Source organism: Oncorhynchus keta, chromosome 29, assembly GCF_023373465.1.
Source record: "Oncorhynchus keta strain PuntledgeMale-10-30-2019 chromosome 29, Oket_V2, whole genome shotgun sequence".
Classification (NCBI taxonomy): domain Eukaryota; kingdom Metazoa; phylum Chordata; class Actinopteri; order Salmoniformes; family Salmonidae; genus Oncorhynchus; species Oncorhynchus keta.
Window position 1 is genome coordinate 9,444,659 of NC_068449.1, and position 27,719 is coordinate 9,472,377.

Genomic DNA, 27,719 nt, shown 5'->3' on the forward strand with positions numbered 1-27,719 from the left:
TGTGAGATATGGCTTTTTCTTTGCAACTCTGCCTAGAAGGCCAGCGTCCCGGAGTCACCTCTTCATTGTTGATGTTGAGACTGATGTAAAAGGCTCTTTATGGTCAATCTGGACTCTGCATTGGCCTTACAACACTTACTGTGATGCAGCCTCTGCAGAATGCAGAGCTTTCATGCTTCACGGAGCAGAACTTTTGTGACAGAAGTGGTCAAGGAAGTGAGTTTGTGTTTATACAGGACCTCCGGCCTCCAACTACCGTCAACCAATCATGTCAGTGAGGTGCTATCTGGAGCCCTCCACATTGTTAAAACATTTGGGAGGCGCAAAGCGATGCGGTACAGAGCTCGACTTGGCCTCTGCAAGCCTCCAGAGGCTCCACAATTGTGTCAAAACCTCTGCCTAGCCTCCAGATCGCATTGCCAGAGCAAGCATAAATTGGCTTTAATGCATTAACAGTTTACATAATGTCAAAAAGGGGAAAAAATAGTTACTGATGTTATGAAATAGACTCATAATTATTGATTTCGTGCCAGTGTAACAGTATAATTTTAAACCGTCCCCTCGCCCATACCCGGGCGCGAACCAGGAACCCTCTGCACACATCAACAACAGTCACCCTCGAAGCATCGTTACCCATCGCTCCACAAAAGCCGCGGCCCTTGTGGGGTGTTTGTCTGCAAGGGGACTCGAACTCACCGCATCTAAAAAAGTTAGTAGCACAGAACATTAGCGACTTCGACCACATGCAAGTCTCGATGGAACTTTATGTAAAAAGTGGTGAATCGAAGCTGATTGATTTTCACTGTTAATTAAGTTGTATATATGCTAATATATTTGGAATCCAGCAATTATTTATATAATGAATTAGAATTTGATATTATAATTTTTTTTATATCAATAATTCCTTTTTATATAACTTAATCCAATTTTTGATGGCGGTAATTTAATTATTTCTCCATTGAATCCCATGGGGAATTATTGATATCCAGACTGTATCACAATCGGCGGTAATTGGGAGTCCCTTAGTGCGGCGCACAATTGGCCCAGCCTCGTCCGAGTTTGGCCGGTGCGCCGCCCGATAGGCCGTCATTGTAAATAAGAATTTGTTCTTAAACTGACTTGCCTTGCTAAATAAAGGTTGTATATATATATATATATATACAATTGTATGTTTTGATTTGTTCTTAAACTTTTGTTTGTTCTTAAACTTTTGTTCTTAAACTGACTTGCCTTGCTAAATAAAGGTTGTGTATATATATATATATATATATAAAATCGAATTACTGATATTGATAAAATCATTTCTTGATATACATTTTTGAATGATTGATATCAAAACATACAATTATAGATGAAAAACATTATATAAATATATGTTTTAACGGCTTTCCATTCATCCAATGTTCTCTGGCAAATCCGACATATTATTATGGTTATGATGAACCAAGCAGATATTCCAACGAATAACAAAATAGCACACTGGCCCTTTAATGCTGTCTTGCCCCTCAGGGAATGTATTCGTTGAATGGAGAGGAGATGAGGATATCAAGAAATTAATGTCGTTACATATATAGCTAGCTGTTGGTTGCAACAGAGTAGCGGATAGTTCTACCGAGTAGAGTACATTTGACCCGTAATTGGTAGCTGTATTTCCAATAGATAAGGGTACTTTGCGCCGATTTTCTTTCGAGAGAGCACGCCTGCGTTTGTGTAGGGGCGAGAGCAAGGAATGGCCGCGGACGTGGATAAAAGAATCCCGGAGGACAAGAAAGCTTGTTTGGGGGAGGATGAGCGTCTGGACAAATCTCAAGGCGGCGAACGACTGGCGCCTGGCAGGTCCAAGCGATCTTGGATCATTGGAGCAATGTCAACATTGCTTATGTTCATTATTGTTCCCCTTCTTGCCTTTGGTTACACATATTATCAGGACTCACAGCTACTTAAACGTCATGTAAGTTCAACATCTGTATCCATGTTTTACGCATCTTGTTCAGCAGATGTCTTTAGTTCTGCATCTGAATTGACTGTAGTGGTGTAAAGTATTTAAGTAAAAATATTTTAAAGTACTACTAAAGTCGTTTTTTTGGGTATCTCTACTTAACTATTTATATTTTTGTAAACTTGTACTTTTACTTCACTACATTCTTAATGAAAAAAATGTACTTTTAACTCCATACATTTTCCCTGACACCCAAAACTACTCGTTACATTTTGACAGGAAAATGGTCCAATTCACAGTTATTTATCAAGAGAACGTCTCTGGTCATCCTTACAGCCTCTGATCTGGCGGACTCACTAAACACAAATGCTTTGTTTGTAGATGGTGTTGGAGTTTGCCCCTGGCTATCCGTAAAAAAAATATATAAAAAAATAAATTGTTTATACTTTTACGTTTTGATACTTAAGTAAAATTTAAAACCAAATACTTTTACTCAAGTAGTATTTTACTGGGTAACTTTCACTTTTATTTGAGTCATTTTCTACTTTTACTCAAGTATGAACATGGTACTTTTCCCACAACTGATTGTTGTGGATAAAACATGAAAACATGAAACATAAAACATGAATTACCTTTTGAAATTATCGCAAAGATTGCATTTTCTCTGCCAAGTCTTGTGCTGATGGCAGTTATTTCTCTTAACTTTTAAAAGTTAATCGTAGTATTTGAAAACATGTGGCTTATTTTACATTTTTGGGAAGGTTTTAGAAGTTGAAGACATACCTTTTGTCTTTGTGGGATCAAACACTTTTATACCCCATAGTGTTTTTTAAACTTAAAAAAAATTAAAAATCGTTTTATTAGGGGGTTGGATGTCTGCCACAGCTGGTCCCACAATTAACACCCCACTTACAGAAATAGTTGTCTGGCTCACAAGTTGTTCTCCTTATTCCATCCATTGAGCTAACATAAGAGGGCACGCAGTCAGTGGATTTTTGTGTAGAAGGGCCTCAGGGTTACAACATTCTTTTGGGAAACTAATCCCCTCACTTCCTTGGCATGTTTAATTTCAAGTACACTCATTTGATAAACTGATATATTTGTAGCTGCTTTCTTTATCCAAAACAATGTTTTCAAAATTGTAGTATGCTTAGAGGTTAGTGTTAAAAAGGTTCACTCTGATCGGTCCCAGACATTGTTCAGGAATATCACTGGAGTGTGAGAACTGACACGGTAAGACGCAATAAGGAGCCCTTATTGTGTGTTCCTCCAACAGGAAGTGGCCTTGAAAGCACTGGGCACCGAGGGCCTCTTTCTCTTCTCCTCCTTGGACACAAACCATGACCTGTACCTTAGTCCTGAGGAGTTCAAACTCGTCGCAGAGAAACTCACAGGTTCACCAGCAGCCTTCTTATGCACCCTAACACATTCAAATCCAAAATACTCCATCCCCACAAACCCAACACGAATACACAGTCATTGGTTTGTATCCTTTTGCCTGCCTCCCTGCAGGGATCTCACCTCCAGCAGATTTTGAGGAGGAAGTGACCCATGACCCCAATGGAGAGACCCTAACCCTGGAGGCCAAGATGCAGCCTCTGCAGCTTGACACAATGACGAAGAGCAAGGACGGCTTCCTCGGGGTAATAAGAGTAGACCAGCCCAACACTCACGTTATAATAACAGTGATAACTTACCTTACCTGTGAATTGCACTGAATTATAAACTGGGTGGTTCGAATGGAGAATAGATAACACACTACATTGTAAACATTTTACTGCTTTCGAAGCTGTGTCTCTGAGTGGATTCAAAAGATGACCTAAGTTGCTTTTATAAAAGGACTTATGGTGATAAATTACAGAAAAGGGAGAAAAAGGTTCAAATAGACAGTCCAAGGTTTAGCAGAGAAAGCCTCAGATATCACAATTAAGTCTCTGCCTCTCCAGGTTACTCATAGTTCCCTGAGTGGGCTGCGTTCCTGGCAGAGTCCTGCTGTGCCCTCCATGTCCTTCTCTGCCAGCCAGTTCAGGGCCTTCCTGCCCCCCAAAAACAAAGGGGAAGTGGGGGACACCTGGTGGGTCATTCAGAGTGAGCTCAACATCTTCACTGGGTACCTGCCAAACAATCGCTACCACCCTCCTGCACCACGAGGAAAAGAGGTACGGTTTTAGGAAGTGACTGTATCTGATATTTTATATTGAGTTTGATTTGAACTGTCTACTACACTTGATCATCACTCAAACTCTTGGCGATGATTATATATACATTGGCGAAAACCAAGTGTTACTTTGACTATGAGATGATTTTACAGCATAGTCTGTCATGGTATCGGTAGAAAATGTAAAATGTCACAACTTGGTTGAAGAAAATATATGAACCTAGCAGTGACTGTATTTGTTTCCCCACAGGTTCTCATTCACTCCCTGTTAAGTATGTTCCATCCACGGCCCTTCATCAAGTCTCGTTTTGCCCCTCAGGGAACAGTGGCCTGCATCCGAGCCGCCAGTGACTTTTATCTAGACATTGTCTTCAGGTGAGGGAACTCTGAGATTCCTCATCAAGCCTAGTCCATTGCGTTTACAATTAGTTACCATGTTATTACCCCTGTACCTCCACAGGATCCATGCAGAGTTTCAGCTCAATGATGTCCCAGACTTCCCCTTCTGGTTCACCCCGGGCCAGTTCACTGGCAACATCATCCTCTCCCGGGACTCCTCCCACGTCCGACAGTTCACCCTCTACGTCCCCAACGACAGGTCAGTGAATAACACGGTTGACTGTTACCTCTGTTATCAGTAACAGAGGTAACCAGAATTACCTCTGTAGTCTACAGACTTTGTGTCTTATCCATCCAGAGTAGACCTTTTGGATGATAGTAATGCTACTGATATATCTGTAAGTGAATGTAAGATGGCAGACACTGACTTCTCCCGGTCTCACAGGACTCTGAATGTGGACATGGAGTGGCTCTATGGAGCCACTGAGAACAGTAATATGGAGGTGGACATTGGATACCTGCCACAGGTAGGCTTCTGTGCCTTGTCATGCTGTGTAATGTGACATAGTAGGATGTATTGTATTTGTTATGGGATCTCCGAGCACGCAAATTGGTGCACGGGACGGTCAGAGTATGAGTCCAAATCAAAGCACGGAGGGCACCTCTCAGATGCATACTCTATTTGTACATATTTTGAAGCATGCATCGACGCAAGCTTCAACGGAAAGTATGCACAGAAATATGACACGACACATGTAAAAAACGACTCAAAATGTCTTAATCAATGGAAGAGAATATTTTAGCTGAAGCAAGAGAAAATAAACTCAGACTTCGGAATGAAATGGTGCCCATTCACATATTGCATGACAACAATATTTTGTCTTGATACATTAATAAATACTGTGTTAATTGTGGCATGTGCATCGATCAAGCCCATAGTATGTAAATATGGCTAACAGGCTAGCTAGCTACCCACAAAAAAATGGACAGCTAGTCATCTACCTTGCATAACAACCGTTGTAGGTCTTTGCCTGTTAAACTACCTAGCTGATAATTATGAAGTAAAACGATGGCTATGTGGAAATCTTGTTTTTCGTTTCTATTGCCAATGTCCTGGCTGGAGGGAAGTTCAGGGAATGGGGAGGTGCAGCGTGAGGATATACAGTCAGGGGAGTGCGAGTGCTTCTCAAATGGAATGTTTTATGCGTTCTCCACACTCTCGTACTCAAGATAACGTCCTCGGAGAATGCACTCGTAGCATATGAGAGTGGAGCACGGTAGTATTCATATTAAGAAACGCTGTGTGTTGTCAGATGGAGCTGCAGGCCGCTGGTCCATCCACTCCCTCCTTCATCCAGGATGAGGAGGGGAATATTATCGATAGCCGAGGTGGAGGCAGCGACCCTATCCAGTTTGTCTTCGAGGACATACACTGGACGTCTGAGATCAGCCGCGAGGAGGCTGCTCGCCGCCTCGAGGTCACCTTCTACCCCTTCAAGAAGGTACAGCTCAATACGCCTGCTCAGTTTTGTCCCATCTATTTAGGGGATTGTTCTAGTCACCTTTGAACTTCGGTCACAGCTTGGTAGTCCCCAAGCTCTCTCAAAAATAACTTGATAGACTCCGCACCATTGTGATGATGTACATCTCTCCTTCCATTGTCCACAGGTGTCATACCTGCCCTTCTCGGAGGCCTTTCAGCGAGCGCAGGAAGAGAGCAAGCTGGTGCACTCCATCCTCCTCTGGGGGGCACTAGATGACCAATCCTGCTGAGGTGAGACGGTTCACCTGTGACACTGTGCTCTATGAAGATAATAATGATTATAATCCACCTTAGTGCTCACTTAGGGCCATTTTAAGTGATTAACTTACAAAATATAAAGTATATCCTGGACCTGGGGGTAAAGGGGTGTCATCTTGGGGGGTTGAAGTGAGTGACTAAGGGAAAGACATCCAGTTAAAGCAGCATAGCCTTACCCGTTTGTGCACTGAATATTACAATGTCTTCAGCCTTGCATCTGACCTTTTTTGCTACCTCCAAACACGTTGTCACAGGTTCGGGGCGGACTCTCCGGGAGACAGTCCTGGAAAGTTCGCCCGTCCTGGCCCTGCTCAACCAGAGCTTCGTCAGCAGCTGGTCCCTGGTCAAAGAGCTGGAGGACATGCAGGTGAGTGAGCGGCCCATATTGCTCAGCCCAGCCCAGCTGGTAGCCAGTTTAATCAAATGACAGGCTCATTGTAATGGAATGGCTGGAAAGGTGTTAAACATGGAAACTTTGTACTGGTTCCATTCCAGATATTACAATGAGCCCATCCTTCGATTTAAAGTGACACCAGCTGGCACCACTGGCTCATCCTCAAGGTTCAAGCTGAAAATAATGATACCACTTTTAATGGATAGTGTTCATTACTAAATCAAAGTTTGTCTCAAGTGACTTCAAGTTGAACATATTCCACTCCATCTGTTGTCGAGGTCCTGCTGTCTGTTTTGATTGATGTGGTGGTGATGTATCCTAATAATCTTAATCTCAGGCTAACAAGCAGAACCCGGTTGAGAGTCAGAGGGCCCGCCTACACCTGGAGAATTACAACTTTCCAGTAGAAATGATGGTGGCGCTGCCCAACGGCACTATTGTAAGTCCTTACAGTTACATCATGTTTCCATCTCAACATCCCAGTTGTTTATCAACAACCTTTAAGTGGATACTTCACTTTGTTGATTCTGGGCGTTGCTAAATAGCCAGCGAACACATTTAAAAAAGGGTTTGGAGGAAATGACAACAGCTTACGGAGGGGAGGGTTGAAAATGACTTGAATCTCTAATGACTTAAATTCTCTAGGTTCACCACATCAATGCTAACTACTTCCTGGACCAGACGTCCATGAAGCCGGAGGAGGAAGCTGCCACATTTAGCTTCTCTGGGGGGTTCGAGGACCCATCCACTGCAACGTACATCAACTTCCTCAAAGAGGGTCTGGAGAAAGCAAAGGAGCATCTGGCACAGTAAAGACGAACGGTGGTCAAAAGTGTGTGTGTAAAAACTAGAGTAATTCCTCTGTGAAGGATAATGATCAAAGAAAAAGCTAACTTGTGTGTAGGGATCAGATTCCTAAAGTGCTGGCTTGGCAGCTGTTAACTTTTCAGGTTGTTTTACTAGCATCCAATATGATCAGTATTACAACAACCTCTTCAAACGACAGTGGCCACTATACCAGTTGAGCCCTCAAGACAACATTTTTTTTTTTCATAACTAAACTCAATACTCAGTTACTAGATGTTCTTTCAAGTTAACATGCTTCTAATCCCATTCCATATAATCGCTAATGTTGCTGTTACTTACCAACTATTTTAAAGTACAATGTTCAGAACAGTGGCCAGGCTCCGAACATTGCTTTGACCTCACCTACTAGTGGCTAATTCATTTGACTTATTTATGCCTTCTGTTATCATGTCATAACAGTCAGTGAGATTTGCTCAAACTTTTCTTTTATATCTACATTTTCATATCAAAACAGACTGCACCATAATGCATTGTTCTGTTTTATTTGTTATATCTCTCAATATGCAAAGAACCACACGTTTTATTTCTGTTGGGGGGGCAGGTCAAGTCGTTCCCTCTAGAGTTTCAGCAGTTTGTGACGGCCTTGCCTGAAAGTCCAAAGTTGGCTGGGTAGGGCCTGATGTCATTGCTTAAGCTTCTGCAGGCAACACCCCCGCTCTGTTCCCCCGAGGTTGCCAACAGCTGTCATGGAAACAAAGCTGTATGGTGGCACAATGTGTAATGTAATAATTGTTTGTTTTGTTAATATTTTTTATGAAAGCCAACAGTCTTATGTTGACTGACTAGTTATTTCTTAACACCTTGACCATGAGATCTGAACTTAAGGGGTGACTACACCAAAGATTATATAACAAAATGAACTTAGAGACAAGAAGAAGTTAATCATTGTGGATTCTATCACGTGTACATGTGATAAACTTTGAAATGGGTCACATCTTAGGAAAGGTTTCTCCATCAGCCTCTTGTTAAGCGCTGCAATGTAGGCAGCACATTTAGCCATTGCAGAGGTGAGTCATCCCCTTGAAATAGGCTTTTTGACTGAGTGGCAAATTGTCTGCAAAAAATAAAAATGGATCTTTACTAAAAAGTAGTCTTGAGTGAGCTTGCGCTGAACACTGGATGAAACCGACGTGTCCCAGAAGTATCAGATAAAGACATAACGTCTATTTGTGTTGTACTGTGTGAACATTGATCAGAAATTAGATCTGAGTAATAATAATAATATATGCCATTTAGCAGACGCTTTTACCCAAACCGACTTACAGTCATGTGTGCATACATTCTACGTATGGGTAAATTTCAGGTTGTATGTAGGTAACATGAAACATTTCTAAAGGTAGTAAGTTTAGACCCCCTACCACCCCCCAGTTCATATGCAACAAGGAGTAGTGATTTCAGTTCCTCCAATTCATTAATTTTAAACTATGGTGCCAGAATAAGAGTGCGAGTTGTGCTGGGGTGGAAATGCAGGCAGGCATGGCCTTTAGATGGGGAGATCCATTGTTTGAAGGAAATTTGAATTCCACCATAGAATAACAGTATCCACAAGGCCGAGTCACCTGAAAGTGAGGACCATACCAATCTGCGGAAGGAGTGGGGGGCTGCAACAGGACAAGTCTTCCAATGCAGCGAGGGTACAATCTCCAAACCACCAATACCCCTCCACATAACAGTTTGGTCCACATTCAGTAGTAGGGTTCAGAATATTTACAGTTGAGTTTCCAGCCCAAAACTACACATTTAAGTCAAAATACTCGGGTACATCCAACAACTTATTGTACTAGAATGTGATTTCTAGAGTCCTGTTTAATGCAGTGATTGGACAGCCAGAGAGAGTCAGTATGTGTTGCTAGGCGAGGTGAGTTGAGTTCATGTCTTCACCAGAATGTCCACACCTCCAGCTCCATGACGTGGAAGTCGTCTCTTTCCGAAAGGCAGCAGTTGTTGAAGGTGTAACAGGGGCTACTCCTGCCCAGGTACAGCATTTCATCCAGCCACAAGCCAAAGTGACCACTGGGGAAGAGAGAGCGAGAGAAACTTGCTTTAGAATAGTGTAAAGTGATGTGTTTTCCTAAACATTGACGCACACTACAGTGGGGCAAAAAAGTATTTAGTCAGCCACCAATTGTGCAAGTTCTCCCACTTAAAAAGATAAGGCCTGTAATTTTCAATATCACTTCAACTATGACAGACAAAATGAGAAAAAAAAAATCCAGAAAATCACATTGTAGGATTTTTAATGAATTTATTTGCAAATTATGGTGTAAAATAAGTATTTGGTCAATAACAAAAGTTTCTCAATACTTTGTTATATACCCTTTGTTGGCAATGACAGAGGTCAAACGTTTTCTATAAGTCTTCACAAGGTTTTCACACACTTGCTGGTATTTTGGCCCATTCCTCCATGCAGATCTCCTCTAGAGCAGTGATGTTTTGGGGCTGTTGCTGGGCAACACAGACTTTCAACTCCCTCCAAAGATGTTCTATGGGGTTGAGATCTGGAGACTGGCTAGGCCACTCCAGGACCTTGAAATGCTTCTTACGAAGCCACTCCTTCGTTGCCCGGGCGGTGTGTTTGGGATCATTGTCATGCTGAAAGACCCAGCCATGTTTCATCTTCAATGCCCTTGCTGATGGAAGGAGGTTTTCACTCAAAATCTCACGATACATGGCCCCATTCATTCTTTCCTTTACACGGATCAGTCGTCCTGGTCCTTTTACAGCAAAACAGCCCCAAAGCATGATGTTTCCACCACCATGCTTCACAGTAGGTATGGTGTTCTTTGGATGCAACTCGTCATTCTTTGTCCTCCAAACACAACGAGTTGAGTTTTTACCATTTTACCAAAAAGTTATATTTTGGTTTCATCTGACCATATGACATTCTCCCAATCTTCATCTGGATCATCCAAATGCTCTCTAGCAAACTTCAGACGGGCCTGGACATGTACTGGCTTAAGCAGGGGGACACGTCTGGCACTGCAGGATTTGAGTCCCTGGCGGCGTAGTGTGTTACTGATGGTAGGCTTTGTTACTTTGGTCCCAGCTCTCTGCAGGTCATTCACTAGGCCCCCCCGTGTGGTTCTGGGATTTTTGCTCACCGTTCTTGTGATCATTTTGACCCCACAGGGTGAGGTCTTGCATGGATTCCCAGATCGAGGGAGATTATCAGTGGTCTTGTATGTCTTCCATTTCCTAATAATTGCTCCCACAGTTGATTTCTTCAAACCAAGCTGCTTACCTATTGCAGATTCAGTCTTTCCAGCCTGGTGCGGGTCTACAATCTTGTTTCTGGTGTCCTTTGACAGCTCTTTGGTCTTGGCCATAGTGGAGTGTGACTGTTTGAGGTTGTGGACACGTGTCTTTTATACTGATAACAATTTCAAACAGGTGCCATTAATACAGGTAACGAGTGGAGGACAGAGGAGCCTCTTAAAGAAGAAGTTACAGGTCTGTCAGAGCCAGAAATCTTGCTTGTTTGAAGGTGACCAAATACTTATTTTCCACCCTAATTTGCAAATAAATTCATGATAAATCCTACAATGTGATTTTCTGGATTTTTTTCTCTCATTTTGTCTGTCATAGTTGAAGTGTACCTATGTACCATCTTTAAAAGTGGGAGAACATGCACAATTGGTGGCTGACTAAATACTTTATTGCCCCACTGTATATACACACACAAAAGTATGTGGACACCCCTTCAAATGAGTGGATTTAACTATTTCAGCCACATCCGTTGCTGACAGGTGTATAAAATCGAGTTCACAGCCATGCAATCTCCATTGACAAACATTGGCCTTACTGAAGAGCTCAGTGACTTTCAACGTGGCACCGTCATGTGATGCCACCTTTCAGGTTGTCAAATTTCTGCCATGCAAGAGCTGGCCTTGTCAACTGCAAGTGCTATTATTGTGAAGTGGAAATGGTAGGCCACACAAGTTCACAGTTGCAAAACTCACGTCAGAGTTCCAAACTGCCTCCGCAAGCAACATCAGCAAAATAACTGTTCGTCGGGAGCTTTATGAAATGGGTTTCCATGGCCGAGCAGCCGCACACAAGCCTAATGCCTCGTTCGCATCGACAGCGTCATTGCATTTTGGTACAAAGTACATTCATTTCCAATAGAACGCTGCGTTTGCGTTGCAGTTGCAGTGCGTTCTGTGTGGTGCATGCGTTGGATTTATCGAACGTACAGTTTAAGTCAGTTGGAGTCATTAAAACTGGTTTTTCAACCGCTCCACAAATTCCTTGTTAAACTATAGTTTTGGAAAGTCGGTTAGGACATCTACTTTGTGCATGACAAGTAGTTTTTCCATCTATTGTTACCAGACAGATTATTTCACTGTATCACAATTCCAGTGGGTCAGAAGTTTACATACACTAAGTTGACTGTGCCTTTAAACAGCTTGGAAAATTCCAGAAAATAACATCAGGGCTGTATAAGCTTCTGATGTGTCAATTGACATAATTTGAGTCAATTGGAAGTGTACCTGTGGATATATTTCAAGGCCTACCTTCAAACTCAGTGCCTATTTGCTTGACATCATGGGAAAATACAAAGAAATCAGCCAAAACCTCAGAAAAACATTTGTAGACCTCCACAAGTCTGGTTCATCCTTGGGAGTAATTTCCAAACACCTGAAGGTACTACGTTCATCTGTACAAACAATAGTACGCAAGAATAAACACCATGGGACCATGCAACCGTCATACCGCTCAGAAAGGAGACGCATTCTGTCTCCTAGAGATGAACGTACTTTGGTGCGAAAAGTGCCAATCAATCCCAGAACAACAGCAAAGGACCTTGTGAAGATGCTGGAGGAAACAGGTACCAAAGTATCTATATCCACAGTAAAACGAGTCCTATATCGATATAACCTGAAAGGCAGCTCAGCAAGGAAGAAGCCACGGGGCCAAAGATGGTACTTTTTGGAGAAATGTCCTCTGGTCTGATGAAACTGTTTGGCCATAATGACCATCATTATGTTTGGAGGAAAACTGGGGAGTCTTGCAAGCCGAAGAACACTGTCCCAACTGTGAAGCATGGGGGTTGCAGCATCATGTTGTGGGGGTGCTTTGCTGCAGGAGGAACTGATGCACTTCACAAAATAGATGGCGTCATGAGGGAGGAAAATTATGTGGATATATTGAAGCAACATCTCAAGACATCAGTCAGGAAGTTAAAGCTTTAACGCAAATGGGTCTTCCAAATGGACAATGACCCCAAACATACTTCCAACGTTGTGGCAAAATGGCTTAAGGACAAGTCAAGTTATTGGAGTGGCCATCACAAAGCCTTGACCTCAATCCTATAGAACATTTGTGGACAGAACTGAAAAAGCGTGTGCGAGCAAGGAGGCCTACAAACCTGACTCAGTTACACCAGCTCTGTCAGGAGGAATGGGCCAAAATTCACCCAACTCATTGTGGGAAGCTTGTGGAAGGCTACCCGAAACGTTTGACCCAAGTTTAAATTGTTTAAGGCAATGCAACCAAATACTAATTGAGTGTATGTAAACTTCTGACCCACTGGGAATGTGATGAAAGAAATAAAAGCTGAAATAAATAATTCTCTCTACTATTATTTTGACATTTCACATTCTTAAAATAAAGTGGTGATCCCAACTGACCTAAAACAGGGATTTTTTACGCGGATTAAATGTCAGGAGTTGTGAAAACTGAGTTTAAATGTATTTGGCTTAAGTGTATGTAAAATGTATGCATCAAACTGTATGCGTAGATGGCTTGACAGAAATGGTAGCAGAAGGTGGATGTTTAACTTTTGTTGCACACATATCCAGATGATGCTGCATACCATTTTGCACAAAAACACTGTCGGTGTGATCAATGCGTAAGATCACCATGCGCAACGCCAAACGTCGGCTGGAGTGGTGTAAAGCTCGCCACCATTGGACTCTGGAGCAGTGGAGTGATGAATCACGCTTCACCATCTGGCAGTCTGATGGACAAATCTGGGTTTGGCGGATGCCAGCAGAAAGCTAGTTGCCCCAATGCATAGTGCCATCTGTAAAGTTTGGTGGAGGAGGAATAATGTTCTGGGGCTGTTCTTCATGGTTTTAGGCTAAGCCCCTTAGTTCCAGTGAAGGGAATACTTAAAGCTCCAGCATACAATGACATTCTAGACGATTTTGTGCTTTCAACTTTGTGGCAACAGTTTGGGAAGGTCCTTTCCTGTTTCAGCATGGAAATGCCCCCATGCACAACGCGAGGTTCATACAGAAATGGTTTGTTGAGATCAGTGTGGAAGAACTTGACTGGCCTGCTCAGAGCCCTGACCTCAACCCCATCGAACACCTTTGGGGTGAATTGGAACACCGACTGCAAGCCAGGGCTAATTGCCCAACATCAGTGCCAGACCTCACTAATGCTTTTCTTGCTGAATGGAAGCAAGTCCCTGCAGCAATGTTCCAACATCTAGTGGGATTGCCTTCCCAGAAGAGTGGAGGCTGTTATTGCAGCAAAGGACCAACTCCATATTAAACCCCCATGATTTTGGAATGAGATTTTTGAAGAGCAGGTGTCCACATACTTTTGGTCATGTAGTGTAGCTGTAGCATCAACATGCAGTAAGTGTCAAGCAAACAGAAATAACATCAGCATCAAGAAAACCATAACCTAAGACATATTGGTATGACTCTGAGTGACCCCACCTTCCTCCTCCGATAGCAAAAGAGTCCAGGTCTCCCTTTATGAAGAAGGAGTTTTCTCCGGTCCACTTGAAACACTGTGGGATGTGACAAGGACAGAGTCAGTATAGGATAACAACACAGGAGTACCCCTCTGTGCTTATGGATGACCTTGCCTTTCTGTAATGCTATGCACATACAGTACACTATTGATAGCAATGAGTTCCTACACAATGTTTGTGCATAAAAATGCAGAAAGGGACCTTTTTCTTAATCCACATTCACGCACGAATCGATTATGTGACGTTGGTAGAGACCTGGATGTGAATAGTAATTTGGTTGCTATGGAAACTCCTGCAATATTATGTCAGCAAGATTTACAACGAACAGTATCGTCTTTTCAGTTAGTTTGGCAAAATAACAATTCTGCACCTATACCTTAAAAAGCCACATTTCAGATTAGAACATGTGGGAGAGAATTGTATGGCATTGTATGCGTCATAGTGTGTCATAGTGAGTGTGTGTCATAAGGTGTGTGTGTGTCTTCGCTAACCTTGAAGCGAGGAAGCAGCATGAAGAGGAATGTCTCTCCTGTGCCGTAGAAGGTCTCGCTTGGCCTCAGAGGGTGAGAGAGGAAGCTCCCAAACACCTGGGGCACAGAGAAACAAACCTACCATTAACCAAAATACAACTCTTTGTTAACCAAACGAGACAGACTTCATAAAATGGAGGACTTCATAGGTGACCACAACGAACTCTGTCTGTGGCTCCTGGAAAATCGGTATGTTATTCAAACTAACCCCATAGTAGTCTTGACATGTGGGTGTCCAAGTTAATAGTGCAAATGAAATGAAAAGCAGGTAGTCTATGGCACACATTCTGTGTAATCTCTAACATCTAAGTCAGATAGATATTCGAAATATGGTGCGTGGAACATTAGGGGTGTCTTTGTAACGTGAAAATAACAAATACGAGTACATAAAAAGGACACCTGATTAAGTGAGTCCTTGATGACCATGAGTATAGGTGAGTCGCTCCCTTTCAGCCTCCGGTAGAGGGACTTGAGGCTGGAGCCGTGACGAGACGTGCTGTAAGCCAGCTGCCACGTGTGGCCCACTGTCCTGGGTGGCAGTTCCACTGAGAGCTGGAGAAAGATGGACGGATGGAGAAGGAGAAAGAGTGGCGGGTGAGTGAGAGAGAGACGGAAGGGGCAAAAAGATAGGAGAACATACACTTATTACAAGTTTAAAATGAGTGGAAAAGAAAGTGAAAGGGAGAGAGGGAGATAGATACCAACTAAGTGAAGGGGGACTGGAAACCATAAGCCACTTGCAGAGCTGACCTGCAGGGCTCATTAGATAATGTATTGGTTCAAAGTCATCACAGCACTGCTCTGCTTAATTCATTTTTTATTTAACCTTTATTTAACTAGGGAAGTCGGTTAAGAACAAATTCTTATTCACAATGACGGCCTACTCCGGCCAGACCCTAACCTGGACGACGCTGGGCAAAGTGATGTAAAAAAACGTGATTTTCCTGTGCTTTATTTACACTGAGTGTACAAAACATTAGGAACACCTTCCTACTATTGAGTAGGACCCCCCCCCCAGAGCGGCCTCAACTCTACAAGGTGACGAAAGCATTCCACAGGGATACTGGTCAATATGGACTTCACCCTCTGAATGGCACACATACACAATTCATGTCTCAATTGTCTCAAGGCTTAAAAATCCTTCTTCAACCTGTCTCCTTCCCTTCATCTACACTGATTGAAGAAAGAGCAGGTGTTCCTAATGTTCTGTACCCTCTGTGTATATTTCCACACCGAGTTTGGAATAATAATGCGAAATTGTGAAAATTATGATTATGCTCTGTTAAATGTAAGAGCTGTTTGAAAAGACCGCTTGAAATGGCTAATTGCAGCCTATTGTGGAGAGACGGAATTTTGGCCTGCCTGGTGCACTAGGCGGTAAATTAGATTTTAACCAGGCTAATCTGAAAACAAGACTCCCTAAATTGTATCAGCATATCGATTGCGCAACCAGGGGTGGAAAAACATTGGATCATTGTTACTCTAACTTCCGCGACGCATATAAGGCCCTGCCCCGCCCCCCTTTTGGAAAAGCTGACCACGACTCCATTTTGTTGATCCCTGCCTACAGACAGAAACTAAAACAAGAGGCTCCCACGCTGAGGTCTGTCCAACGCTGGTCCGACCAAGCTGACTCCACACTCCAAGACTGCTTCCATCACGTGGACTGGGATATGTTTCGTATTGCGTCAGTTAACAATATTGCCGAATACGCTGATTCGGTGTGCGAGTTCATTAGAACGTGCGTTGAAGAGGTCGTTCCCATAGCAACGATTAAAACATTCCCTAACCAGAAACCCGTGGATTGATGGCAGCATTCGCGTGAAACTGAAAGCGAGAACCAATGCTTTTAATCAGGGCAAGGTGTCTGGTAACATGACCGAATACAAACAGTGCAGCTATTCCCTCCGCAAGGCTATCAAACAAGCTAAGCGTCAGTACAGAGACAAAGTAGAATCTCAATTCAACGGCTCAGACACAAGAGGCATGTGGCAGGGTCTACAGTCAATCACGGACTACAGGAAGAAATCCAGCCCCGTCACGGACCAGGATGTCTTGCTCCCAGGCAGACTAAATAACTTTTTTGCCCGCTTCGAGGACAATACAGTGCCACTGACACGGCCTGCAACGGAAACGTGCGGTCTCTCCTTCACTGCAGCCGAGGTGAGTAAGACATTTAAACGTGTTAACCCTCGCAAGGCTGCAGGCCCAGACGGCATCCCCAGCCGCGCCCTCAGAGCATGCGCAGACCAGCTGGCCGGTGTGTTTACGGACATATTCAATCAATCCCTATACCAGTCTGCTGTTCCCACATGCTTCAAGAGGGCCACCATTGTTCCTGTTCCCAAGAAAGCTAAGGTAACTGAGCTAAACGACTACCGCCCGTAGCACTCACTTCCGTCATCATGAAGTGCTTTGAGAGACTAGTCAAGGACCATATCACCTCCACCCTACGTGACACCCTAGACCCACTCCAATTTGCTTACCGCCCAAATAGGTCCACAGACGATTCAGTCTCAACCACACTGCACACTGCCCTAACCCATCTGGACAAGAGGAATACCTATGTGAGAATGCTGTTCATCGACTACAGCTCGGCATTCAACACCATAGTACCCTCCAAGCTCGTCATCAAGCTCGAGACCCTGGGTCTCGACCCCGCCCTGTGCAACTGGGTACTGGACTTCCTGACGGGCCGCCCCCAGGTGGTGAGGGTAGGCAACAACATCTCCTCCCTGCTGATCCTCAACACTGGGGCCCCACAAGGGTGCGTTCTGAGCCCTCTCATGTACTCCCTGTTCACCCACGACTGCGTGGCCACGCACGCCTCCAACTCAATCATCAAGTTTGCGGACGACACAACAGTGGTAGGCTTGATTACCAACAACGACGAGACGGCCTACAGGGAGGAGGTGAGGGCCCTCGGAGTGTGGTGTCAGGAAAATAACCTCATCAACAAAACTAAGGAGATGATTGTGGACTTCAGGAAACAGCAGAGGGAACACCCCCCTATCCACATCGATGGAACAGTAGTGGAGAGGGTAGCAAGTTTTAAGTTCCTCGGCATACACATCACAGACAAACTGAATTGGTCCACTCACACAGACAGCATCGTGAAGAAGATAGCGCAGCAGCGCCTCTTCAATCTCAGGAGGCTGAAGAAATTCGGCTTGTCACCAAAAGCACTCACAAACTTCTACAGATGCACAATCGAGAGCATCCTGGCGGGCTGTATCACCGCCTGGTACGGCAACTGCTCCGCCCTCAACCGTAAGGCTCTCCAGAGGGTAGTGAGTTCTGCACAACGCATCACCGGGGCAAACTACCTGCCCTCCAGGACACCTACACCACCCGATGTTACAGGAAGGCCATAAAGATCATCAAGGACATCTACCACCCGAGCCACTGCCTGTTCACCCCGCTATCATCCAGAAGGCGAGGTTAGTACAGGTGCATCAAAGCTGGGACAAAGAGACTGAAAAACAGCTTCTATCTCAAGGCCATCAGACTGTTAAACAGCCACCACTAACATTGAGTGGCTGCTGCCAACACACTGACACTGACTCAACTCCAGCCACTTTAATAATGGGAATTGATGGGAAATGATGTAAATATATCACTAGCCACTTTAAACAATGCTACCTTATATAATGTTACATACCCTACATTATTCATCTCATATGTATACATATATACTGTACTCTATATCATCGACTGCATCCTTATGTAATACATGTATCACTAGCCACTTTAACTATGCCACTTTGTTACATACCCATCTCATATGTATATACTGTACTCGACACCATCTACTGTATCTTGCCTATGCTGCTTTGTACCATCACTCATTCATATATCCTTATGTACATATTCTTTATCCCCTTACACTGTGTATAAGACAGTAGTTTTGGAATTGTTAGTTAGATTACTTGTTGGTTATTACTGCATTGTCGGAACTAGAAGCACAAGCATTTCGCTACACTCGCATTAACATCTGCTAACCATGTGTATGTGACAAATAAAATTTGATTTGATTTAGATAATGTTCCCTCTACACTGCACTCGTGTGTGGCAGCATATCAATTCCAGGACTGCCACGCAGAAGAAATGCCAGGCCGCGCTGAGACGCAAGAGATTAAAATTCACAGAGTTTGAGGTTAGTGCTATATAGATCAATGTTTTTTCTGTGGTCGAATCAACATTATATCAGCCCCTTTTCAATGCAACAAACCAAACCAAATCTAACTTTGCAAGATTGAGTCTGTGATTTTGTTGTAGGCAGAGAAGGAGCGCAAAGGAGTAGATTTCTATTGGCTGGGGTAGACCACAAGCAGTCTTTCAATCACCTGCGAGTGATTGAGCTTTTCAGATCAGAGTGCATATCAGTGGATATTCGTGGATATTCTTTGCTCGTTAGCGAGTTATAACCCCAGTTATCGATAAGTATAGGTCAGCAATGGGGAGTTACTGCATCCTACAAGAGCACAAAATGTGTACGCTACATTTCAAGCTGTCTTTGAAAGGACAGTCCGGTAAAAAGCTCATGTCTTGTATTTTGAGACAGGCTTGAATATGCAAATAAGCCAATATGCAGAGGGGTAGCCTACATTGTTTTATTCTCTGTATGGTAATAATTATTATTTTGTAAAGTGGTTTCAAATAGGTGACTGTAATTTATAGGCCAACAATATGCTCGAACAGCCACAATAATGTCTAAAACCGTAAGGGTACAGCCTCAGTGTTCACCGTAAAAGCGTGCCGGAAGTTGCACATAATTCTCACAATGTTCAAGTTTCCGCTCACAAGACCTACAATTTTCTCGGTGACTCAAAAAATAATAGGGAACATTGTTAATAGACACAATAATAAAATAGAGTTCCAAACCCCTCTGACAATAACAGTTCATTTTCAGTTTGCCCCTCCCCACTCAGACCACTCCTAGCAGAATTCTTGCTTAAAAAATGTATCTTCGCTAAGAAGCTATATTTCTTTATTTTTGACCATTTTAATAAAAGATAATCACATAATAATCACAATCATAATCACTTAATTGTTACCCAGAAATAATATGACAGAGATAAAAAATGGCTATATTGGATCCTCATACCTGATCCCTTCCTACTTGACCCTCCATTGTGAAACATGGCCACAGTAGAGGTTTTGCATATTTTCTCGACTCAGTACGAAGGTTCAGTAAATGAATGGCACTGTGTTTGACTGAAGGCCAGGGCTGCTCAAGGGAGCCTGAGGCAGAAGTAGTGAGGTTCAGTCTCAGACTCTGGATTTAACTTTAAACCCAGACCAGTCAACGCATTTGTGGAAGTAGAGGCAAGTAGAGTAACGTGTGTAATTTCTTCTATATTTGTGGCGCTGGCCAGCGACATTAATTTCCCATTTGGGATTAATTAAGTAATTGTCTCTCCTTCTTATCCAAGAATGGATGAGATCTGTGAATGATCTTCCATTGTGAATGTGTGTGTGACTAGATGAGACAGAGCGTGTGTTTTGTGAAGTTCTGTCTATGAATATGTGCTCACACTCACCTCTCTGACAAGCGATGCGTCTAAGATGCGACTCTGGGCTACGATCTCACACAGTCCCTCTGGATCTTTGTCCATGTCCAGGGGGAGTCTCCCTCTATCATCCTCCACTGTCACCAGCTGCAAAACAAGACACGCAACCTAGTTATAAACCCATTAAAATCCCATTGTCACGAAAACTTGACACACACATGTCAAACAATAAACCCTGACCCCACCTAAACACTTCTCAAACTTTTAAACAACTGCCCAAACTTCCCCAGGCCATGGTGTGCACAAGGGGTCTTTACTTAACGCTATAGTCAAAAGCAATGTATTGCTTTTTGCCTGTATGTCCACATCAGGCAGTCTAGCCTTTCTTTATGACTCTCCTCAACTCTAAAATGCAGCCCCAGTAAAATACACTTACCTCCACAGTCCTCCGCAGTCTAAAATCCTGACTTACCTCCCAGTCCTCCCCAGTAAAATCCAGACTTACCTCCCAGTCCTCTCCAGTCTAAAATCCCGACTTACCTCCCAGTCCTCTCTAGTAAAATACAAACTTACTTCCCAATCCTCCCAAGTAAAATCCAGACTTACCTCCCAGTCCTCCCCAGTAAAATACAAACTTACTTCCCAATCCTCCCAAGTAAAATACAGATTTACCTCCCAGTCCTCCCCAGTAAAATGCAGACTTACCTCCCAGTTCTTCCCAGTAAAATACAGATTTAACACCCAGTCCTCCTCAGTCTAAAATACAGACTTACCTCACAGCCTTCTCCAGAAAAATACAGATTTACCTCCGAGTTCTTCCCAGTCTAAAACCCAGACTGACCTCCCAGTCCTCCTCAGTCTAAAATCCAGACTGACCGCCCAGTCCTCCTCAGTCTAAAATCTAGACTTACCTCCCAGTCCTCCTCAGTCTAAAATCCAGACTTACCTCCCAGTCCTCCTCAGTCTAAAATCCAGACTGACCGCCCAGTCCTCCTCAGTCTAAAATCTAGACTTACCTCCCAGTCCTCCTCAGTCTAAAATCCAGACTTACCTCCCAGTCCTCCTCAGTCTAAAATCCAGACTGACCTCCCAGTCCTCCTCAGTCTAAAATCCAGACTTACCTCCCAGTCCTCCTCAGTCTAAAATCCAGACTGACCGCCCAGTCCTCCTCAGTCTAAAATCTAGACTTACCTCCCAGTCCTCCTCAGTCTAAAATCCAGACTTACCTCCCAGTCCTTCCCAGTCTAAAATCCAGACTTACCTCCCAGTCCTCCTCAGTCTAAAATCCAGACTTACCTCCCAGTCCTTCCCAGTCTAAAATCCAGACTGACCTCCCAGTCCTCCCCAGTCTAAAATCCAGACTTACCTCCCAGTCCTCCCCAGTCCGCCCATGGTTCTTGGACACCTCCTGTTCTTCTTCCGTCTCCTCCTCTTCTCTGTCGTCAACCAGTACAAACTCCTCCTCATCGCCCTCCTCCGACCCTCCCTCCAGCATGCACAGGCCAGGCCTCCAGTGGTTCATGTAGGCATACAGCTCATCTGAGCTACAGACGACAAGACACGACAGGCCTTTGATTAACAAAAAAAAAACTTGAAGCCTACATTCCTCAGCATTCAACAGCAATTCAAATCGCTACAGGGGACATGTTGAACTTGATGTTAATGTTAGACATTGTCATTGTGAGGTGTTAATGTTCACAGAATCTAAACGGAATGTTAATGTTAAACTAAAACAGTCTGTTTCTGTGGCTCCAGACTGCAGACGGTTACCTCTCCTGGGAGAAGGCAAACCAGGAGTCCCTCTGGGGTAAGGTTTTGTTTGTCCCCAGCAGCAAGCCTGCAGCCACACCTTTCTTCTTCCCAGTGGATTGCTGGAGTCGCAGCCTGACAAACACCAGACCTCCAGAAGTCCCTGAAGACAGTCTAGAGGGGCCTGAAGAAGAGGGAGGGGGAGAATGAGGGAGAGAGAGGGAGTGAGAAAGCGAGAGAGAGAACGAGAGAAAGGTGGAAAGAGAGAGGGGGAAGGATGGAGAAAAATTAACTAAACAGTATTACTTGGGATAAAACCATGATAATAACCTATTGACTTGATTCCTTTCCTTACCTGGTATCTGATTCCTCACAGACTGCTGCTTCTTTGTACCCTCTCTGTCCATCAGCTCCATCCTCACTTTATTCCCTGTCCCTGCTGCCTCTTGTCCACCACAACAGAAGGTGGCAGAACTGCTCAACACAGCTCCTCCCACAGTCCTGGATGACTGCACAGCCAGCTCTTCCAGCGGACTACCCTTCCCCTCCAGCTGCCACTCAGCCATGTCACTGCTCCTCTCCCCCTCAGAGAACCCCTGGACCAGGCTCAGAGCCAGGGCAGACCTCAGCTCTGATGTAGCAGCAGACACCAGTGCTGGGACAGTCTCCCCCTTGTGGTGTGGAGGGCTACTGCTGCTTCGCCTCCCACCCTGCTCGAGCATCTTGACAGTTTTGGAGCCAGTTTTCTGTATGTTTTTAGTTCCATTCCACCTAGTAACAGGTTAAATAATAATTTTTAAGCCTCGAGACAATTGAGACATGGACTGTGTATGTGTGTCATTCAGAGGGTGAATGGACAAGACAAAATGAATGGTGGGTGTGCAACTCAATATTAGGAAGGTGTTCCTAATGTTTAGTATACTCAGTGTATGTTGCATGTTCTGCAATATCTGACCCAGCAAACATGCCTTGACACCATAGATGTCCAAGGGCCAATTTCATTGGCTATGATAGACAGGAGAGGGACAAGGCCAAGTGCATCAGAGGACCCTACACACAATCTTGCCAAATGTTTTGAACTGCTGCCCTCTGGAAGGAGATACAAGGTCCCACTGTTCAGCAAGAATAGGAGCAGGAGCAAGTTCCATTCCGATGGCCATCATGCTGCTGAACAGTGGGCCATAGGACAGCTGTAGGATGTTGAACAGTGGGCCATAGGACAGCTGTAGATTGCTGAACAGTGGGCCATAGGACAGCGGGCCATAGGACAGCTGTAGGATGTTGAACAGTGGGCCATAGGACAGCGGGCCATGGGACAGCTGTAGGATGCTGAACAGTGGGCCAGGGCCATAGGACAGTTGTAGGATGCTGAACAGTGGGCTATAGGACAGTGGGCCATGGGGCAGCTGTAGGATGCTGAACAGTGGGCCATAGGACAGCGGGCCATAGGACAGCTGTAGGATGCTGAACAGTGGGCCATGGGACAGCTGTAGGATGCTGAACAGTGGGCCATGGGACAGCTGTAGGATGCTGAACAGTGGGCCATGGGACAGCTGTAGGATGCTGAACAGTGGGCCATAGGACATATGTAGGATGCTGAACAGTGGGCCATAGGACAGCTGTAGGATGCTGAACAGTGGGCCATAGGAAAGTGGGCCATGGGACAGGTGGAGGCTGCTGAACAGTGGGCCATAGGACAGCTGTAGGATGCTGAACAGTGGGCCATAGGAAAGTGGGGCATGGGACAGGTAGAGGCTGCTGAACAGTGGGCCATAGGACAGCTGTAAGATGCTAGACAGTGGGCCATGGGACAGATGTAGGATGCTGAACAGTGGGCCATAGGACAGCTGGAGGCTGCTGAACAGTGGGCCATGGGACAGATGGAGGCTGCTGAACAGTGGGCCATAGGACAGCTGGAGGCTGCTGAAGTGGGCCATGGGACAGATGGAGGCTGCTGAACAGTGGGCCATAGGACAGCTGTAGGATGCTGGACAGTGGGCCATGGGACAGATGTAGGATGCTGAACAGTGGGCCATGGGACAGCTGTAGGATGCTGAACAGTGGGCCATAGGATATATGTAGGATGCTGAACAGTGGGCCATAGGACAGCTGTAGGATGCTGAACAGTGGGCCATGGGACAGCTGTAGGATGCTGAACAGTGGGCCATAGGACAGCTGTAGGATGCTGAACAGTGGGCCATGGGACAGCTGTAGGATGCTGAACAGTGGGCCATAGGACATATGTAGGATGCTCAACAGTGGGCCATAGGACAGATGTAGGATGCAGAACAGTGGGCCATAGGACAGCTGTAGGATGCTGAACAGTGGGCCATAGGAAAGTGGGCCATGGGACAGGTGGAGGCTGCTGAACAGTGGGCCATAGGACAGCTGTAAGATGCTAGACAGTGGGCCATGGGACAGATGTAGGATGCTGAACAGTGGGCCATAGGACAGCTGGAGGCTGCTGAACAGTGGGCCATGGGACAGATGGAGGCTGCTGAACAGTGGGCCATAGGACAGCTGGAGGCTGCTGAAGTGGGCCATGGGACAGATGGAGGCTGCTGAACAGTGGGCCATAGGACAGCTGTAGGATGCTGGACAGTGGGCCATGGGACAGATGTAGGATGCTGAACAGTGGGCCATGGGACAGATAGAGGCTGCTGAACAGTGGGCCATGGGACAGATAGAGGCTGCTGAACAGTGGGCCATGGGACAGATGGAGGCTGTTGAACAGTGGTCCTAGGACAGATGTAGGATGCTGAACAGTGGGCCATGGGACAGATGGAGGCTGCTGAACAGTGGGCCATGGGACAGATGGAGGCTGCTGAACAGTGGGCCATGGGACAGATGGAGGCTGCTGAACAGTGGGCCATGGGACAGCTGTGGAGGATGCTGAACAGTGGGCCATAGGACAGATGGAGGCTGCTGAACAGTGGGCCATAGGACAGATGGAGGCTGCTGAACAGTGGGCCATAGGACAGATGGAGGCTGCTGAACCGTGGTCCTAGGACAGATGTAGGCCCAATACACGGTTGGACAGTAGACCACATATACTGAATAATGTGTGCATTATTATTATCTTTCCAGTGTTTCCCTTTTTCAATGCATTATAGTGTATTATTTTCTTGTGTATCTGTATGTTGCCTTCACAAAATGAATTTCCATGTAAATGGACAATAAAGTATATCCTATCGTATCATATACCTCATTTCCACTGCTAGATATTAGAGATGATACAGTATTTAAAGCTGCAATATGTTAACTTTTTGGGAGACCTGACCAAATTCACATAGAAATGTGAGTTATAGATTTGTCATTCTCATTGAAAGAAAGTCGAAGAAGTGGTAGATCTGTTCTATCTGAGCTATTTCTATGCAAGCTATGCTTCCTGTTCTTAAGTTTAGTTTTTGTGTCTTTCACTTTCGGTTTTGTACACCAGCTTTAAACAGCTGAAAATACAATATTTTGGGTTACTGAAAATATATTTCACAGCAGTTAAGATGGTACAATGATTATCTACATTGCTTGTTTGTAACAAACTAAAAATGTCAGAGACCCACACTACACAAGTCAGTGTGTATTCGAGATACACCAATTTAACACAGGTCTGCGCAGAATAGAAGATCATAATAGTGACCTCATAAGTTAAACGTCTTCCAAGGCATTGTGAAGATATGTTGATCTGTGCAGAGCTATACCAAATCGGTGTGTGCCTTGAACGTGCACATAGCCATTTAGCGCTGACCTGTGTGTGGAGGAGTTGAAGTGCACGTGGGAGATGTCAGAGTAGAAGGAGACCGAGGCCAGGCTGTCCACTGAGCAGGACAGCAGGTACTCCTCACAGCCGTGCTCTATCACCAACGGGTGGGTCTTACACGGGTCAAAGAACATCTTATTGGACGTCACCAGCAAGATACCAGAAACCACACCCTGGTGAGAGAGAGAGAGAGAGAGAGAGAGATGGGTGAGAGACAGGTGAGCATGTGTAGAAAGAGAGGTGAGAGATGAGATAGATGAGTGGGAGGTGAGAGAGGTGAGCAGGTATGTTATTAGGATCCCCATTAGCCATTTCTGAAGCAGCTACTCTTCCTGGGGTCCACACAAAACACGACATAATACAGAACATCAATAGACAAGAACAGCTCAAGGACTGAACTACACACATTTTAAATAAGAACAATAGAACCAAAATAGGTTCTACGGACAGTTGCATGCATACATACATTAGTACATATAAACCGTGTACAAAACATTAGGAACACTTTCCTAATATTGGAGTTACACCCCCCCCCCCCAACTTTCCTTCAGAACAGCCTCAGTTCGTCGGGGCATGGACTCTAGAAGGTGTCGAAAGCGTTCCACAGGGATACTGGCCAATGTGGACTTCAATGCTTCCTACAGTTGTGTCAAGTTGACATGATGTCCTTTGGGTGACGGACAATTTTTGATACACACTGGAAACTGTTGAGCGTGAAAAAAACAGCAGCGTTGCAGTTCTTGACACACCGGTGCACCTGGCACCTACTACCATACCCCGTTCAAAGCCTCTTACATTTGTTTGTCTTGCCATTCATCCTCTGAATAACAACTGTCTCAAGGCTTAAAAATCCTTCATTAACCTGTCTCCTCCACTTCATCTACACTGATTGAAGTGGATTTATCAAGTGACATCAATAAGGGATCATAGCTTTCACCTGGTCAGTTTGTCATTGGAAAGAGTGTTCTTAATGATTTGTACACTCAGTGTACATATGCCTATGAGTTATTTAGGTCAGATAGATAGGGGAGAGGCACTGTGCTGTGAGGTGTTGTATTAGTTATCATGCTGTTTGCTTGAGTAATTTGAGATGGAAGGGAGTTCCATGTGATCATGGCTCTATATAATACCGTGCTTGCTACGCCACTGCTTATAAACTCAGCAAAAAAAGAAACGTCCTCTCACTGTTAACTGCGTTTATTTTCAGCAAACTTAACATGTGTAAATATTTGTATGAACATAACAAGATTCAACAGACATAAAGTGAACAAGTTCCACTGACATGTGATTAACAGAAATTGAATAATGTGTCCCTGAACAAAGGAGGGGGTCAAAATCAAAACTAACAGTCAGTATCTGGTGTGGCCACCAGCTGCATTAAGTACTGCAGTGCATCTCCTCCTCATGGACTGCACCAGATTTGTCAGTTCTTGCTGTGAGATGTTACCCCACTCTTCCACCAAGGCACCTGCAAGTTCCCGGACATTTCTGGGGGAATGGCCCTAGTCCTCACCCTCCGATCCAATAGGTCCCAGAATTGGGCAATGGAATTGAGATCCGGGCTCTTCGCTGGCCATGTCAGAACACTGACATTCCTGCCTTGCAGGAAATATCACGCACAGAACGAGCAGTATGGCTGGTGGCATTGTCATGCTGGAGGGTCATGTCAGGATGAGCCTGCAGGAAGGGTACCACATGAGGGAGGAGGATGTCTTCCCTGTAACGCAAGCTTTGAGATTGCCTGCAATGACAACAAGCTCAGTCCGATGATGCTGTGACACACCGCGCCAGACCATGACGGACCCTCCACCTCCAAATCCATCCCACTCCAGAGTACTGGCCTTGGTGTAACGCTCATTCCTTCGACGATAAACGCGAATCCGACCATCAACCCTGGTGAGACAAAACCGCGACTCGTCAGTGAAGAGTACTTTTTGCCAGTCCTGTCTGGTCCAGCGATGGT

The 27,719-nt window shown here is 44.7% G+C and overlaps 2 protein-coding genes across 3 annotated transcripts in view; one reads left to right on the forward strand and one right to left on the reverse strand.

The window, feature by feature from the left end:
- The first annotated feature begins 1,484 nt into the window (after nucleotides 1-1,484).
- selenon (selenoprotein N) lies at nucleotides 1,485-7,682 on the forward strand. The gene is made up of 12 exons (XM_035742495.2): nucleotides 1,485-1,951; nucleotides 3,216-3,333; nucleotides 3,452-3,582; nucleotides 3,886-4,098; nucleotides 4,348-4,472; nucleotides 4,558-4,695; nucleotides 4,882-4,963; nucleotides 5,750-5,938; nucleotides 6,105-6,210; nucleotides 6,492-6,604; nucleotides 6,969-7,070; nucleotides 7,277-7,682. The coding sequence occupies exons 1-12, from the start codon at nucleotides 1,730-1,732 to the stop codon at nucleotides 7,442-7,444; spliced, it is 1,707 nt and encodes a 568-aa protein (XP_035598388.1). The 5' UTR covers nucleotides 1,485-1,729; the 3' UTR covers nucleotides 7,445-7,682.
- A 282-nt stretch (nucleotides 7,683-7,964) lies between these two features.
- si:ch211-15d5.11 (nuclear receptor coactivator 7) overlaps nucleotides 7,965-27,719 on the reverse strand; it is a 35,042-nt gene continuing 15,287 nt past the window's right edge. For both annotated transcript variants that reach the window (XM_035742493.2, XM_035742494.2), the window contains 9 exons: nucleotides 25,745-25,929; nucleotides 22,355-22,770; nucleotides 22,021-22,183; nucleotides 21,617-21,794; nucleotides 20,281-20,397; nucleotides 15,137-15,289; nucleotides 14,699-14,794; nucleotides 14,170-14,243; nucleotides 7,965-9,511 (listed from right to left, as the gene is read on the reverse strand). In XM_035742493.2, coding sequence (XP_035598386.1) covers nucleotides 9,376-9,511; nucleotides 14,170-14,243; nucleotides 14,699-14,794; nucleotides 15,137-15,289; nucleotides 20,281-20,397; nucleotides 21,617-21,794; nucleotides 22,021-22,183; nucleotides 22,355-22,770; nucleotides 25,745-25,929 — 1,518 coding nt within the window. In that variant the 3' untranslated portion in view covers nucleotides 7,965-9,375. The remainder of the gene's footprint in view (nucleotides 9,512-14,169; nucleotides 14,244-14,698; nucleotides 14,795-15,136; nucleotides 15,290-20,280; nucleotides 20,398-21,616; nucleotides 21,795-22,020; nucleotides 22,184-22,354; nucleotides 22,771-25,744; nucleotides 25,930-27,719) is intronic.